At 49.6% G+C, this 16,621-nt stretch overlaps 1 protein-coding gene across 1 annotated transcript in view; it reads left to right on the top strand.

Moving 5' to 3' along the window:
• The window catches only part of Oprd1 (opioid receptor delta 1), a 32,108-nt gene extending 15,791 nt beyond the window's left edge, over positions 1-16,317 (top strand). The window contains exons 2-3 of the mRNA XM_021200233.2: positions 11,183-11,532; positions 14,496-16,317. Coding sequence (XP_021055892.1) covers positions 11,183-11,532; positions 14,496-15,037 — 892 coding nt within the window. The 3' untranslated portion in view covers positions 15,038-16,317. The remainder of the gene's footprint in view (positions 1-11,182; positions 11,533-14,495) is intronic.
• The last annotated feature ends 304 nt before the right edge of the window (positions 16,318-16,621 follow it).

Raw genomic sequence — 16,621 nt, 5'->3', positions numbered from 1 at the left:
TAGTCTGTGTGCACAGGCCTATGTCACAGTACATAGTCTGTGTGCACAGGCCTATGTCACAGTACATAGTCTGTGTGCACAGGCCTATGTCACAGAACTCTGGAGGACTACAAAGTCAAGGGTAACCTGGGCTACAGGGTGAAATCCCGTTTCAGGCAGCACATGTCCCTGTGCCTATTTAAAAAAAAAACAAAGAAATAAAAAACAAACAAACAAATAATAAAAAAAAAACTTACCTCAAAACAAAAGAAGCTTCCAGAATTTCTTCCTTCAAAAGGCTAGAGGCCTAAACTCAAGGTGTGGTCAGGTTCTGAGAAGAATCCCTCCTGTGCCGAGAGGGGGCTCCGGCAGTCCTCACCACCCTTGGCCTCTGTCCTCACAGGGGCCCATTCTTTATTTCCTCATGTTTGTCCCTGTGTGTACATCCTCTCTTCAACTCATAAGAAGAGAAGTGGGGAGTGGCTGAGCTGGTGAAGGGACTCGCTGCTAAACCTGATGGCATTACGTCCAGTCCTTGGGACCAAAAGATGGAAGGAGAGAATTCCCTCCTAAAAGCTGTCCTTGGCCCACAGCATGCACGGTATGGCCGACATCACCCCCACTCCAAATAAATAAACATTAACAAAAATACTAAGGGGGCTGGAGAGAGAGCTCAATGGTAGAGGCAAAGTCCTGGTTCAATCCCAAGGTCACAAAGAAACGAAACCTTAAATCGGGATAGAACTTGGACGGGAGATGTAGCTCAGTGCTCTTCTGCCAGTATACCCAAGGCCCCAGTCTCGATAGCAGTGTCTGGGGGAGGGGCTTAGGACCCACCCTAACCTGGTATGGTCATTGTTTTCCCATCAGGGCACATTGCCAGGTCTCACGGGTTGACGTGGAACCCTGGGCACGGTATTCAATTCAACCTCCACTCCGAGGCTCACTTTTCTCCTCCGTACAGTTGGGGAAGCTTGATGGTGATTTGAGTGGTTGAGCAAACGATGATCTAGGACAGTGACATGCATGGTCTAGCCCGGTGGAATGCGTCAAGTACACGTCAGTGTCACAGCACCGTGGAGGTGGCAACGATTGTTACAGACTGCTGTCCAGGGAACTACCCTGGGTTGCTCAGAGACCAGACCTGGGAGCCCATGGAAGCAGATGACGTAGATGCCTGGGAGCCTGGAACTCCGGCTCTGGAGGCCTGGACAAGCCCTCGGATTTCCGCTGAGCCTTAGCTTCCTGGCTCAGAGAAGGAGAAAGCACGAAGCCTCCCAGAGGTCAGGAGACTGATTCTGTTTGGCTCTGTGTGGCTTCTCCAGACCTTACTTCCAGCATCCGTGGAGAGAGAAGTAGGTGTGGTCTGACCTCCCTGAGATCAGAAGCTCCTCCGGTCCGGAGGTCAGACTCCGGGCTCTGTTGTCTCATAGCTGCCCGCGTTCTGAAATCCCAAGTTCAGAGTCAAGGTGCCAACAGAGCAGAATCCCTCTCCCCCAGCCCCATCCATTGGGAGGAGGGGTCTTTCCTTGCCTTTTTCTTGGGAGAAGGTTGCTGGAATCTTGGAGCCAGAAGGAATGTTCAGAGTAGGGAGTACCCGTGTTCCAGACAATTCCTGTCCAGGAACAGGGGCTTCCACGTATTCCTCAGCTTGTGCCTACATCGCTCTCATCACTACCTCACATAGCCTCCTCCTCTTGTATCTCATGGGAGGACACTTGAAGTTTGGTCCCGGCCTTATAATCAAGTCCTCACACCTCAGGCTCCTTCTCTGTCTACAAACGCCCTTTCCCCAGTAACCTCACATTGCAAGGGTCACTCCTGCAATGGGGAAGCGACCACCTCAGTCCTCAGCCTGTATCACGAAGGGGCAGGGATCAGGGAATTTCTGGACTTTTAAGTCTAAATTTAGACTGAGATCCCATGATTCCAGGAGGAGAGCCGGGCAGAGTATTGGCAGGTGGGGGAGAGGTGGTTTTCTTGATTTCCTTCTTCCGTGGTACCTGGGAGGGGCACTCAGGCTCGGGGAGGGGGCTGCCTTTGAGAGGTGCAATTGTGAGGTCATAAGAGAGAACTAACTTGCATGCTCTGTGACGTGTTCTGACAGTGGGATGAAGCCTTCCCCCAACCCAGACCGCCTTCCTAGACAGAGCTTGTCCGGAGTGTCTGCTGTTCCCACTTCCGGCTCTGAGGCTCCAAACATCTTATCCCAAGGAACTCATCAGTGAGTTGTGCCCACAGAGGCTTGATCACAATGTAATGTATGGCAGCAGGAGAGTGGAAAGGGCCTTCATGTCCTTCATGGAAGATTTCCAGTTGACTTTACTCAGGGCTCATAGGTGAGAGTAGCTTCTCCCAGTCTAGTCTGTCTGTCTGTCTGCATTCACTGAGACAGGATCTTCTGCATCTCATCATCTTTAGATACTGCCCTATGTATCTGAGGATGACTTGAACTCCTGGTTTTTGTTTTGTTTTGTTTGTTTGGTTTTGGTTTTTTTGTTTGCTTGTTTTTGCCCCTGCCTCCTGAGTGCTGAGACGATAGGCCTGTGCCACCACACATGGCTTATTCAGTCTCAGGCAAACTCTCCCAGCCTACACCTTTCTGAGACAGGGTCTCACTATGCAGCCTCACTCATGATCTTCTTGCTTCAGTTGAGGTGTTGGGGTTGCAAGCCTGTACTGCCAGGCATGGGCCACTGTTTTTTGTATGGTCCTTGAGCTAAAATTTTCTTTTTTATGTCTTTACATAAATGGGGGCTGGAGAGATGTCTCAGCAGTTAGAGCACTGGCTGCTCTTCCAGAGGACCCAGGTTCTATTTCTTATTTTTTTTTAAAGATTTATTTATTATTATACCAACTTCAGACTCATCAAAAGAGAGCATCAGATCTCATTACAGATGCTTGTGAGCCACCATGCGTTTTCTGGGATTTGAACTCAGGTCCTTCAGAAGAGCAGTCAGTGCTCTTACCCACTGAGCCATCTTGCCAGCCCCAGAAATAGTAGAATAAATACAGAGTAAGCTTTTAAAATACCACTTCCCTGACCAGGATTCAAATCCAGGCTGCGGCGGTTGGAGCGCCGAATCATAACTACTAGACCATCAGGGAGTGACCAGGTTCTGTCCCTAATACACGCCTCACAAAGTCTGTAACTCCAGTTCTGGGAATGTGATGGCCTTTTCTTGAATTCCTCAGGTACCAGACATACAAGTGGTACACAGACATGCGTGCAGGCAAAAAAGCACTCATACACTCTTTTTTGTTGTTTTTTTTTTCGAGACAGGGTTTCTCTGTGTAGCCCCTGCTGTCCTGGAACTCACTCTGTAGATCAGGCTGGCCTCGAACTCAGAAATCCACCTGCCTCTGCCTCCCAAGTGCTGGGATTAAAGGCGTGCGCCACCGTGTTCGGCTGCACTCATACACTTAAAAAAAAAAAAAAGAATAATATAGGCCAGAGATCTTGTGGACTCTCAATAATGACTATTATTTATCTAATATTTACTCTCTGACCCTGTGCAAAAAAAGCTTGATGACCTCTGGACTGTAAAGCAACCAGCAAAAATTATATTAATTTGTGTATGAATACAGAAAAATGGCCCCAGAATTTTGCTAAAAAGACAGTGACAGTCTTTGGACCTGCTCCCTTTCATGGAACATGGCATTAGCATGTTAGCATGATACCCGCAATGATGATTTGCAATACTGACACTGATTTTCATACCTACTGCAATTCTGTGTTTGAATATTCTCCAGTAAATAGCCGTTACATTGCAGAGTTGAAAGGTGTTTAGGAGGAATATTAATTGTAAATACTTCAGCGATCTACAGTGGGTCTGGTTGGGGACTAAAGTTATTTTTTGTGCAGGCTGAAGCCGACATGTCTCCTGAGGTCCTACAAGGTCAACTGGGTTGTCACTGCTGCTGCTGCTGCTGCTGCTGTTGATTTAGGCCTCACGCCCCTGTTTTGGAGAAAAACAACATCATTACCACCTCCATTTAGTTAAAATCAAATTAGCTCCCTTGGATAAATGAGCAAAGATTTCTCTCACCACCTGCGGGGCTGATTCACTTCAGACTCAGGGCAAAAGAGGAGCAGGCTCAGGCACCCTTCCGGGACCTGGCCAAGAGGAGGGAGGAGGGAGGGTGATGAAGAACAGATGCCCTGATTTGAGCCCTTCGGTCTGTGGCTCCTTACTCCTGAAGATTAGGGTACCTTGATACCATCCACTGGCACCCATCAATGTGCCCCCTCTACCTGTCCTTACCCACATGGCTGGGAGTGGGAGAGAAAAGGTCACGGTCCCTTCCTGATGTGGAAGACAGACATCTTTATATACATCCATTCCAGACGCGTCCTGAGTAACCTGCTCTGTGCTTGGTTCTGCTGTCGGTGCCAGGCTTTTAGGGGAGCGAGACAAATGCCATCCTTGCTCTCGGGCTCTTGTATTTGTCAAGGAGCGTGTGAGGGACACACTCAGCCCACTGCATATGCAGGGCAGAAGCTAAAGCCCGAGTCCAGAGGAAATGCCGGCTTTCAGGGGCAGACCACTCGGATCTCACCATGCCTCTCCCTGACTGTGATCTCGACGAGTTCATTACCACACTTGATAAATTGAGGTCTATAATTGCTATCCACCCCATGGTGTGCTGTGGAGACTAAGTGATGTAAATGGCTATTCTGTGTGCCTGCACGCAGTAAATGTCCAATAGATGTTTATTATCCGTGGAAACAAACTGAAGCAGAAGCACTCTGGCTGTCCAGAAAGCCTAGACAGAGGTGAGCGGTTTTGTTATGAGTGAGCCTTCTCCACCTTGCCCCCTGGGCCTGTTGTTATGCCTGTGATGTTATTAATAAGTCTGGTTATACCTAAACCATGAGCAGGCTGTCTCCCTATCACCCAGAGGGACTTGGAATGTGTAAAAACCAGCTGAGTGCTGTGGCCTCCTGTCTGGACCTATCACCAGGGTTGGAGGAGTCCAGGTGACAGACTGAACAACAGGGGCCAGTAACGGAGCTATGGGGCAGTAGCTCTGATACTGTTTAGAGCTACCTAGATCTGAGCCTGGATTAATTCTCTCACCATCTCCTTCCCAGATCAGTGGAAAGAGACTTTTCTTTCTTTCCTTTTTCACTCCGCCCCCTTTGGACAGGGTTCTACTCTCTCGCCAAAGCTGGCCTTGAACTCTTGGCAATCCTCCTGCTTCAGTCATCCAAGTACTTGGAATTATAGGCATGCACTATCAAACCAGTAGAATGGGATCAACCCGAAGTTGTGGTGAGATGAGCAGAGATAAGGCTTTTGGTATAGTGCCTGAATCATGAAAGAAAAGATACTCCAAGAATTGTATTTATTTATTTATTTTGAGACAAGATCTTGCTAATGTAGCCTTGGCTCACCCGGAGCTTGCTTTGTAGACCAGACTGCACTCGAATTCATGAAGACTACCTGCTTCTCCCTCTGAAATGCTAGGATCAAAGGAACACACTACCATGGCCCAGTCACTCCAAGAAAGTGCCGGGCAGTGGTGGCAAATGCTTTTAATCCCAGCACTTGGGAGGCAAAGGAAGGCAGATCTCTGTAAGTTCGAGGCCAGCCTGGTCTACAGAGTCAGCACCAGGACAGCCAGGGCTACACAGAGAAACCCCATCTCGAAAACAAACAAACAAGACAGTAAATAAGCAACTAAATAGACTAGCTCCAAGAATACCTTGTACAAAGGAGGGAAAGTTCTGACCATCTCTGGGCTCCCAGGATCAGGCGCTCTGAATTTGCCCCAGGGAGCAAATCCTTTAGATTCAGTGTACGTGAGGGCAGGTTTGAGCTGAGGAAACCCCATTCCCAGAGCCCGGGGACCTCGTATGGATTCACAATGGTTCTGGTTGTGCAGCTGAGCGGATCCTCTCTCAGAGCACACCCGATCTCTATCCATGGAAGAAAACTGAACAGCAGTGGTACTCACCCTCCGGAATCAGGGCTGGTCCGATAGAAGACCTCGTGAGTTTGGGGCTCAGAAGAGAAGGTTCTAGAGGTCTCTCCCCTCCACTTGCTGTGCGAACTTTTGCTCATCAGGATCCTGGCTACAGAGCTGGGGACGGGACTTCTGGGACCCTCTTGTTTTCTGCTTGAGCTCCTTTCTGTATTGGTTGACTCTGTGTCAAAGGGCCCACGGGGAAAAGCCCCGATCCCTAACGGATTGGAAGGATAATCAGGAGCCTGTGCAGGGTGTGGAGGTGGAGGTGGGGCTGAGGGTCTCACTATTACCTCAGAAGACGGTCATCCTCCTGTCTTGTCAGTTCCACCCCTCTCTCTGCTCAGCTTGTTACATCTCTCTCAGTCACTTCAAACCTTGTAAAATGTGTGTTGGCCTCTTCTTGAGAAGAAAAACTAAAGCATAGAGGCGAGGTGACTTTTCCTGATCGTGTGGCTAGAAAGCATCTCAAGAGGGCAGCCGGGTAGTCCAGTGCCAGCACCTGGTGGCCACTTTGGCACACAACCCCCTCCTGTCCTGTATTATAAATGAAAGTCTGTATTTATCTACCTCAGTTGAAGAAGAGGGAGGAGGAGAAGAAGAAGAAGAAGAAGAAGAAGAAGAAGAAGAAGAAGAAGAAGAAGAAGAAGAAGAAGAAGAAAAGAAGAAGAAGAAGAAGAAAGAAAAGAAGAAGTATTTTCATTTCTGTGCAGGTGTATATACGCTATAGCATGCAGTGCTGAAGGAGGCCAGAAGAGGGCACCAGATCCCCAGAGCTGGAGGCAGCTGTGAGGCTTAGGGACTGGACTTGGGTCTGAACCAGCTCCCCAGCCTTTCCCATGTGGCTTCAAGGGCTCTGAGTCAGGGATAAAAGAGTAATGAAAAAAAATGAATAAAAGGAGAAGCTGGGCTGGGCGTGGTACATGCTTTTAATCCCAGCACTTGGGAGGCAAAGGCAGGTGGATCGCTAAGCTCGAGGTCAGCCTGGTCTACAGAGTGAGTTCCAGGGCAGCTGGGTCTACACAGAGAAACCTTACCTTGAGAAACAAAACAAAATTAAAAATCTACTTTTTTTTCCTCCTTTGAGACAGGGTTTCATGTAGCCCAGGTTGGCCTTATCCTCACTATATATATATAAATATATATATATATATATATATATATATATATATATATATATATAGTGAGGATAACTATATATCTTTCTGCCTCTACCTCATAAGTATTGCAGTCACATGCTTCCATACCCAGCTCTAGAAGTGGATATTTACATGTTCTCAATGTGAAAGTCCCTTATAGCAAATCCCCCCTCCACCAACTGGTTGTCAGGACCCTCACGTAGACCCTCACGTACACAGCTGTCAGCTCATTATTCAGGCCTTACCTTAGACTGAACTTTGGTCACATCTCACGTCTTTAGTTGAAGGGACTCTCTAGGACAAGAGAGCGACCAGAGCAGGCAGACCGGTCAAGATAGTGATGACAATGAAGAGCAGAAATTATAAAACAAACGTGACCAGTGTCCTCAAAGTCAGGAGCAGACACTGGAACCATGAAAAAGAACCTGTGGCTTTCAGAGAAGGATGCGTGGGAGAAGAAAAACATATGTACATAGAAATAAGCAAATGGGGCTGGTGAGATGGCTCAGTGGTTAAGAACACCAACTGCTCTTTCAAAGGTCCTGAGTTCAAATCCCAGCAACCACATGGTGGCTCACAACCATCCATAAGGAAATCTGATGCCCTCTTCTGGAGTGTCTGAAGACAGCTACAGTGTACTTACATATAATAAATAAATAAATATTTTTTAAAAAAAAAAACAGAAATAAGCAAATGAGCAAGGGGGGATATTTTAAGGGGTGGATATTGGAGGCCAGGAATGGAGGCTCACACCTATAATCCCAGAACTCAGGAAATGGGGGCAGGAGGAACAGGGATTCAAGGTCATCCTCAGTTACATGGAGTTCTACCCCAGCCTAGACCAAAATGTGCTTCCAAAAATTCAAACCAATCAAAGAGTGTGCAGAGGCTGGACCAAGTTGCCCTCTGCCCGGACATTTGTAGTAGATGTGCAACTTGGTCTTCATGTTGGTCCCTTAACAATTGGAGTGGGGGCTCTGACTCTGTTGTCTGTCTTTGAATCTTCTTCCCCTACTTAGTGGTTGGGCCTCAGTGGGAGAGGAGGTGCTTAGTCCTGCTGGGACTAGATGTCCCAGGGTGGGGTGACACCCAAGGGAGCGCCCCTTCTCCTCAAAGAAGGGGAGGGGCGATGGGGGTAGGAATTTGCAAGGGCAGGACTGAGAGGAGAGGAGGGAGGGGGCTGTGATTGGGGTGTAAAATGAATAAAAATAAAAATGGAAAGAAAAAAAGTCCATGAGAGCTCACAAGCCCTGGAATAAGATATCACTGTGACACATGTCGAAGGGAACCCACTGCTTGGGGAACAAGATGGTCACAAAGTCCTCTAACTCGGAGAGCATACAGAGGCCAGAGTCCTGGGAGAAAGCGAGAACACGAGGCAGTGGCATGTGCTAAAGACACAGAAGCAGTCTGAGAAGTGATGGGAGAGGGCCTCCTGGAAGAGATGAGGCTTGGTTAAGTGACCTGGCAAAGGTTGGCAAATCTGGGGCTCAAGGGTGGCAGTAGGTCTGGAAGTCCTGAGGAGGGCTGGGCTTCACGTGTTTGAGGAATGGCAGAAAGGCCAGGTACGGTGAAGGACATCAGTCAAAGAGTAGGTTTGGAGAGCCTGGATCCCAGAGGTGGTCGGAGCCAACTTAGGGAACACAGAGGGTGCTTTGGAGAGCAGAATCGGTGTGAGGTTTGTCTTGCAGCTGGAGCGCAGGGGACCTGAGGAGGCCATCAGGGCAGGGCGTGGCCGTGGAGGGCAGGAGAGCCCCTCAGCCCAACAGGGACCGGACCCAGAAGCCTCAGCAGCAGCCCAGCTCCCTCCTGGGATGGAAGGAGCTGTCACAAATCAAAATAGCAGGCAAGGAACAGCCTCGAATTGTTCTGTGTAAGAGCAGAGAAATTAGACGAGTCAGCTGTGGGCTCGAGACCGCCTCCCACACAGCTGCAATCCACACCCCGCTGAAGACGCACTTCCCGAGACTCGCAGTTCTGGAGCAAAAAGCAAAACTTTTGCTCCTAGTTATTTTGGGAGGGAGTGGGACAGATGCTGGTCTTGAAGGACAATGAAGGAGTCTTTTTCTTCCCTCTCTTCCTCTTCCTCTTCTTCCTCCTCCTCTTCCTCCTTCTTCTCCTCTTTTGTATCAAACAAACAAAACCAACCACAAAAACCCCAAACCTCTGATCCATACAGGAGGAAAAGCGATAACAGAGTTTGGTCAGCTGGGCTTTGTGGGAGCATGCATGCCTTTAATCCCAGCACTTAGGAGGCAGAGGTAGGCAGATCTCTGTGAGTTAAAGGTTAGCCTGGTCTACATAGAGAGTTCTAGGACAGCCAGGGCTATGTAGAAGGATCCTTTCTCAAAAACAAAGAGTTCACCATTGCCTTTAGAAGTATGATGAGCTGGAATTACAGGTGTGCACCAACATACCCAAAGATTTATTTATTTTTTTTGTCTTTCCAAGACAGGGTCTCAATATGAAGCCGAGGCTAGCCTCAAATTTGTAATGCTCCTGCCTCAGCTTCCTGAGTGCTAGGTTTATGATTATGGGTGCACACTTTCCCTTCCACACCCTGCAGTCGGTCTCTGCCTTCAGAAAGTCATTTTCTCCACTCTTAGAGCTCTCCAGCTATAACATGATACACCAGGAACTCCTCCTGCCCGCCTGCCCTTCTCTGGCCTTTTTGGTTGGTTGGTTGGTTATTTGATTGCTTTTTATTTAGATTTATTTTATTTTGTGTTTATGAGGGCTTTGCCTGCATGTAGATCTATTCACTATATGGATTTGTGGTACCTGTGGAAGTAGTGAGCCTCCATACAAGTGCTGGGAATCGAACCCAGGTCCTTTTGCAAGAACAACAAGCACTCTTAACCACCAAGCCAGTTCTCCAGCCCTGTAAGCATCAGGCTTGGTTTTCCTTTTTTTGTTTTTTTTGTTTTTTTGAGCCAGGGTTTCTCTGTGTAACAGCCCTGACTGTCCTGGAACTCATTTTATAGACCAGACTGGCCTCCTCTCTGGACTTTCTTACCAGTCTAGGATGTGGGAAAGAACCTTACCTTGTCCAAGTCTTTATGATGAAGACTCTGCTCTGGGACAGTTGCCCTCATACCTTCCCTGCTTAGCCCAGGCCCTGTACAGAAGGGACCACGGCTGTATGTGCTAGCCACACAAACTGCTCTATGGATGGCTGTGTGCAGCACAGGGCGTGGAGGATGCTGGGAGTGTTAGGAACAGTTTGGCTGCATGCATCCAGCCTGATACCCGGGCTCATACCCTAAGTGTGACTGCGAAAGTGGCTTACCTTCCTCACAGCATGTGGACAGGAACGGGAAGGAACCATGGCTTTCACAGAGGGATGGCTCTAGTCATGTGGGGGTGAGGAGGCCTGGATGGGCCCAAACATGACCAGAACCCAACCCCTGGGCACTTTAGAAGGTATAAGGTCCCAGCAGAGCCTGTCACTCAGAGCTGACCAATCATATTCTCCAAAGGCCAGGTAAACAGTCTAGCTCCCAACTTCATTCTGTAGAGATGAAGTATGATCATCCCAGGCAGGTGAGAATGGACACCCACAAGTTGTCTCTGACCTCTGCTGGGCAAGCCTTCTGGCAACTGAACTACACACTGCCATTGTCCTGAGAATCACTGGGCTCAGAGCTACATTCTATGTAAACTATGTTCCTATGACTCTTTCTTTTCTTCCTTTTTTTTTTTTTTTTTTTTGACAAGATGTCATTATGTAGCTGTTATGTAGCTAAGGCTGGCCTTAAACTCATGATCTTCCTGCTTCTGCCTCCCTAGTGCTGGGCGCACAGGCACCCTTCAGGCAGAAGTGGTGGCTGATTGGGTGATTCAGGGATCCAATCCCATCTTGGCTCCCAATCTTTTTAGTTTGTTTTGTTCTTTTGAGAAAAGGCCTCATGTAGCCCAGGTTGGTCCTGAATTCCCGGTCTTCCCAGGTTAGTCTACTAGGGGCTGGGATTGCAGACATGTGACACCACATTGGTGCTGCCCTTTGTAGATGGTTGAGCAAGTCCCTTCATTCCCCCAGTTTACTGGAAGCCGAAATCAACCAAGTGGTAGTTACCTGTGCTCTTCCTTCCAAGGTACACCAAGTTGAAGACCGCCACCAACATCTACATCTTCAATCTGGCCTTGGCCGATGCCCTGGCCACCAGCACGCTGCCCTTCCAGAGCGCCAAGTACTTGATGGAAACGTGGCCGTTCGGCGAGCTGCTGTGCAAGGCTGTGCTCTCCATCGACTACTACAACATGTTCACTAGCATCTTCACGCTCACCATGATGAGTGTGGACCGCTACATTGCGGTCTGCCACCCTGTGAAAGCCCTAGACTTCCGGACACCGGCCAAGGCCAAGCTGATCAACATATGCATCTGGGTCTTGGCTTCGGGTGTCGGGGTCCCCATCATGGTCATGGCAGTGACCCAACCTCGGGGTGAGTGAGAGAGGGGGCAGCAGTGTGCGTCTCTGACCACAGGAGGGCCCAGCCACCTGGGGTCCTTTGTGGATTTCCAAAGCATTTATTTGGGCAAGTGGGGGTAGTTGCCAGTGGTGGTGTGGGTTTCAGGAAGGTGAAAGGTGAGGGTTGGCCAGTGGGGTGGAAAGTTAGCCAGTGTGTGGGGGGGTGTTGGTGGCCGACTCACGAGGGTGAAAGATTGGTTTAAAGGTTGCTGGCCCAAAGGAATTTATAATAGGACTGTGAACTGGCTGGCCAGGACCGTGTAGATTACAGGGAGATGGATAAATGGCCAAGGTACGATTGCCATGGACCAGTTACAGGATCTGAAGACCCATCCCCAACTCCCCTTTATCCCACTTTGAAAACCACTGGAGGGGCTGGAGATATGGTCCAGTGGTTAAGAGCACTGGCTGCTCTTCCTGAGGATGTAATTACGTTGGTAGAGTGCTTACCCAGCATGCACAGAGCCCTGGGATCAATCCCCAGCACTTCATAAATCAGGCATGCAAGAGGGTAAGCCCTGCAAGAGGATCGGGAATTCAGGGCTAGCTTTAGTGTGGTAATGAGTTTGAGGCCATGAGCCATAAAACCATGCCTCAAAAACAAAGAAAGAAAAATAAGGAGAAATAAATGCCATTGGCCAAATGACCAAAGCAAGGCCCAGAAAAGAGCCTGAGGGGAATGGCAGACTCCTGCATTTCCCAGGGCATCTTTATTAGTCACTAAAGCTGTGAAATCAAACATTTTCAGAGTTCAGGGGCTTATAATAAAAGTTTATTTCTCATGCCACTATAATCTATTGGGTAGGAGAGTAGTTTGGGGGGTACTCGGCTCCCAGAGGAGGTGCCCCCAAATCATCCACTGTTGGCATCTGGCCAGCACATAAACACAGAAAGGCAGTTGGGAGAACTCATAACCACTTTTCAATGTTATTGCTTCTCCCAGTGTCAGCTGTTCTCATGGCTCCATCTTGATGTAAAGACGTGCGGAAGGGTGCCTGCACATTAGTAACCAAGGAGACTCAGGCAGAAGGGTCTTGACTTCCAGGCTGCTTTATATTATATACCCAGATCTTATCAAAAGAAAACAGAATCAAGTCAGGTGGTTTAATTCCAGCCTCACTGGCAGAAACTTGGCCTTCGACCCAAGGCTCCTGCCCTTAGGTCTCACCTTCCTTTTGGCCCCTGGGTAGAAGTCTGTAAAGGCTTGATGCTCTGGGTAGCAAAGGGGAAGATGATTGATAGGAGACCTCTTACACACCTTGACCCTCAAGGGAAGACCCTCAGGGCCATTATACAGCCTTTGAGCAATGGGTTTTGACTGGCAGCAGGGCTCCATAGCTCACCAGCAGCCTTGAGGTTAGGAGTCTCTAACTACTGGGAGCTGAGTCAAGTGAGCCTCCTCCCTCCTCCCTCTCTGAGCACCACCACCCATAAGCACACTGATCCTCAGTCATCTCCAGGGGTCCTGCCAGCTTGAACTACCCTAAATGTTTTGTGGGTCTCTGACCCCTTTCTCATGACTTGCACGCAGGCCACAAGTCTACTGTGTGGCTGAGACCTTGAGCATCCCTGGGCCAGCTCCCAGCCCGCATCAGAGCCCTAAATGTCCTCTGAGATGCTCATCTGGTCCAAGCTCCTCTTCCTTTTCCTATAGGGTTGGCTGTTGGGAAGGGCTTTGTTTTTTAAGTTTACTTTTGGATATAGTCTCAACATGTAATTTTGTCTAGCCTTACACTTAAGAACCTCATACCTTAGTCTCCTGAGTGGTGGGATTATAGGTGTGTGCTCCCTCACCTAGCCCAAAGTTGTTCTCTACTTTAGTTGATATCTGCCTGAGATGCAGGCCCTAGCCTTGACCTCTAGGCTCCAATGTGTATCTGCTTCTCTTTCCTGTGAGTGCATCAACCATTTGAGCCTCACTGAGCTAAATACCTTATGTATCTGAGTCTATTTCACAACTGTCTTAAGAAATGTCCTTCGGACAGGCTAGATGGCTCAGAGGTGCTTTACCGCCAAGCCTGACAGTCTTGAGTTTGATTCCTGGAACAGGAATGGTGGGAGGAGGGAATGGACAACTGTATATTGTTCTTTAACCTTCACATGGATGTGTGGTATGCACAGACAGACAGACAGACAGATAGACAGACAGACACACACATGGCAAATAAATCTAAATGTAGCTAAAGAAATGTGATTAGACTATTAGCCTCACCATAAGGAAACTTGAAGACGGTAATTTGCCCAAGGCCACACATACTTGGGCTGGAATCAGACTTCCTCCTCCTCCTCCTCTTCCTCATCTTCTTCCTCCTTCTCCTCTCCTTCCTTCTCCCTTCCTTCCTCCTCTTCTTCCTCCTCCTCCTTCTCCTCCTCCTCCTCCTCCTTCAGGCTAGGATCTCATCTCATATAGCTCAGGCTAGCCTAAAAGTTAATGTAGTCAAAGATGACCTTGAACTTCTGCTCCTCCTTGCCTCCATCTCCGGAGTGCTTAGGGTACATGTGCCATCAGGCCTAAGTTTATACAGTACTGAGAATTGAACCCAGGGACACTCTATCTGACACCCTGGCGATATCCGAATTATATCGGCAGCTCTAGTCCACTGTTTAACTCAATCGATCCACTGGAGCAATTCTGGAAATGGGTAGGGGGTCTGTTGAGTTTACACACAATAACTGCCTTTACCGGGCCAGGATAAATTATTACTGTCATTCATGGACATAAAGGCTTACAAAGGACCTGGGAGAGGACACAGAAGGGGGCCTCCCAGATGAGGACCAATTCTGGGGTCTTTAAGCATAACAAGGAGTTCACCAAGTAAAGGGACATATTAGACATCCGAATCTCAACCCAGCTAGTCATTTTGAAAGAGGACCAGCAGACAGCGCCCCTTAACCACACAGACCTCTGACCCCCGTCTTTTGTTTCCCCGGACTCAGATGGTGCAGTGGTGTGCATGCTCCAGTTCCCCAGTCCCAGCTGGTACTGGGACACTGTGACCAAGATCTGCGTGTTCCTCTTTGCCTTCGTGGTGCCGATCCTCATCATCACGGTGTGCTATGGCCTCATGCTGCTGCGCCTGCGCAGCGTGCGCCTGCTGTCCGGCTCCAAAGAGAAGGACCGCAGCCTGCGGCGCATCACGCGCATGGTGCTGGTGGTGGTGGGCGCCTTCGTGGTGTGCTGGGCGCCCATCCACATCTTCGTCATCGTCTGGACGCTGGTAGACATCAATCGGCGCGACCCACTTGTGGTGGCCGCACTGCACCTGTGCATTGCGCTGGGCTACGCCAACAGCAGCCTCAACCCGGTTCTCTACGCCTTCCTGGACGAGAACTTCAAGCGCTGCTTCCGCCAGCTCTGCCGCACGCCCTGCGGCCACCAAGAACCCGGCAGCCTCCGCCGTCCCCGCCAGGCCACCACGCGTGAGCGTGTTACCGCCTGCACCCCCTCCGATGGTCCGGGCGGTGGCGCTGCCGCCTGACCTACCCAGCCCTCCCCTCAAGCGCCCCTCCCAAGTGAAGTGATCCAGCGGCCACACTGAGCTCCCTGGGAGGCCGTGGTCACCACCAGGACAGCTAGAATAGGGCCTACACAGAGGGGAGGCCTTCTGTGGGGACGGGGCCTGAGGGATCAAAGGCTCCAGGTTGGAGGGATGGGGGTGAGGGAGCAGAGCTGGTGATTCCAAAACTGTATCCATTAGTAAGGCCTCTCCAATGGGCCAGAGCCTCCGCCTTGAGATAACCCAGCTCCAGTCCAAGACCCAAGGATTCCAGCTCCAGGAACCAGGAGGGGCAGTGATGGGGCCGATGACTTGGTCTGGCATTTGTGTTATGGGGAGGAGCTCTTGTCTTAGGGAAGATAGGGGGACAGGGCAGTCAGGCAAGGCAGCTTGGGGTTTGGTCCGGAGATAAGCGCCCCCTCCCCCTTTTGGGGGGGGGGGAATTGTGGGGGGGGGGAGCCAACGTTGGAGAAGAATCAAAGTTCTCATCACCATTTTAACTACTCAGCTAAATTCACTGAGGCTAGGTCCGACGTGACTTCTCTGTAGAGAGGATACAAGTCGGGCCTGATGGGGCAGACCTGTGTAATCCCAGTCATGGCGGAGGCTGAGGCTGGAAGGTTAAGGACCAGCAGCCTGGGCAATTTAGTGTCTCAAAATAAAATGTAAAGAGGTCTGGGACTATAGCTCAATGGTAGGGTGTTTGTGTGAGGTTCTGGGATCAATAAGACAAACCAACCAACCAAAAACCTTCCAAACAACAAAGCCAACCCCCAAACCAAAAAACTATGTGGGTGTCTCTGAGTCTGGATTGACGAGAACCCGCAGCCCTGCAGCCCTGTGGGGCTGGGGACAGTGGGCAGAAGCAGAGGCTCCCTGGATCCTGAACAAGGGCCCCAGAAGCAAGTTCTAAAGGGACCTCTGAAGCTCAGGAAGGAGCCAGAGCTCCAAAACCAAGTAAGCCTTTGTGTCAGGAAGTGGGGGCAGAACCAGAGAGGTGGCTCAGTGGTTAAGGGCACGTGGCTCTCTTACAGAGGACATAGGTTCAATTCCCAGCACCCACATAGTAGCTCACAACCATCTGTAATCCTAGTCACAGTCGATCCAAGGCTTTCCAACAACTGTGGGCACCAGGCATGAACATGGTATACATACATACATACATGCATGCATACATACATACATACAGGTGAAACACTCAGATACATAAAATAAGTCTTCTTTTTAAGATGGTGTCACGCTGGGCACTTGGGAGGCAGAGGCAGGTGGATTTCTGAGTTCTAGGTCAGCCTGGTCTACAGAGTGAGTTCCAGGATAGCCAGGGCTACACAGAGAAACCCTGTCTCGAAAAACCAGAAAAAAAAAAAGTGGTGGGAGGCAGAGGCCAGCCTGGTCTACATAGTGAGTTCCAGGATGCTCAGGGCTACGCAGAGAGACCCTGTCTCAATAAAAATGTATTGTGGGGAGAGTAAATCATGAGGCAGGGGGCTGAGGCATCTGCTTACAGGTTAAACCCTGAAACCTGAATGTGGATGCTTTGGGGGTTCCTGGGGTGCTAGTGTATGT

This window comes from Mus pahari, chromosome 6 (genome assembly GCF_900095145.1).
Source record: "Mus pahari chromosome 6, PAHARI_EIJ_v1.1, whole genome shotgun sequence".
In the NCBI taxonomy this organism is placed as follows: domain Eukaryota; kingdom Metazoa; phylum Chordata; class Mammalia; order Rodentia; family Muridae; genus Mus; species Mus pahari.
Note: the sequence above shows the minus strand (reverse complement) of the source record. Positions and strands in the feature narration are given on the sequence as shown.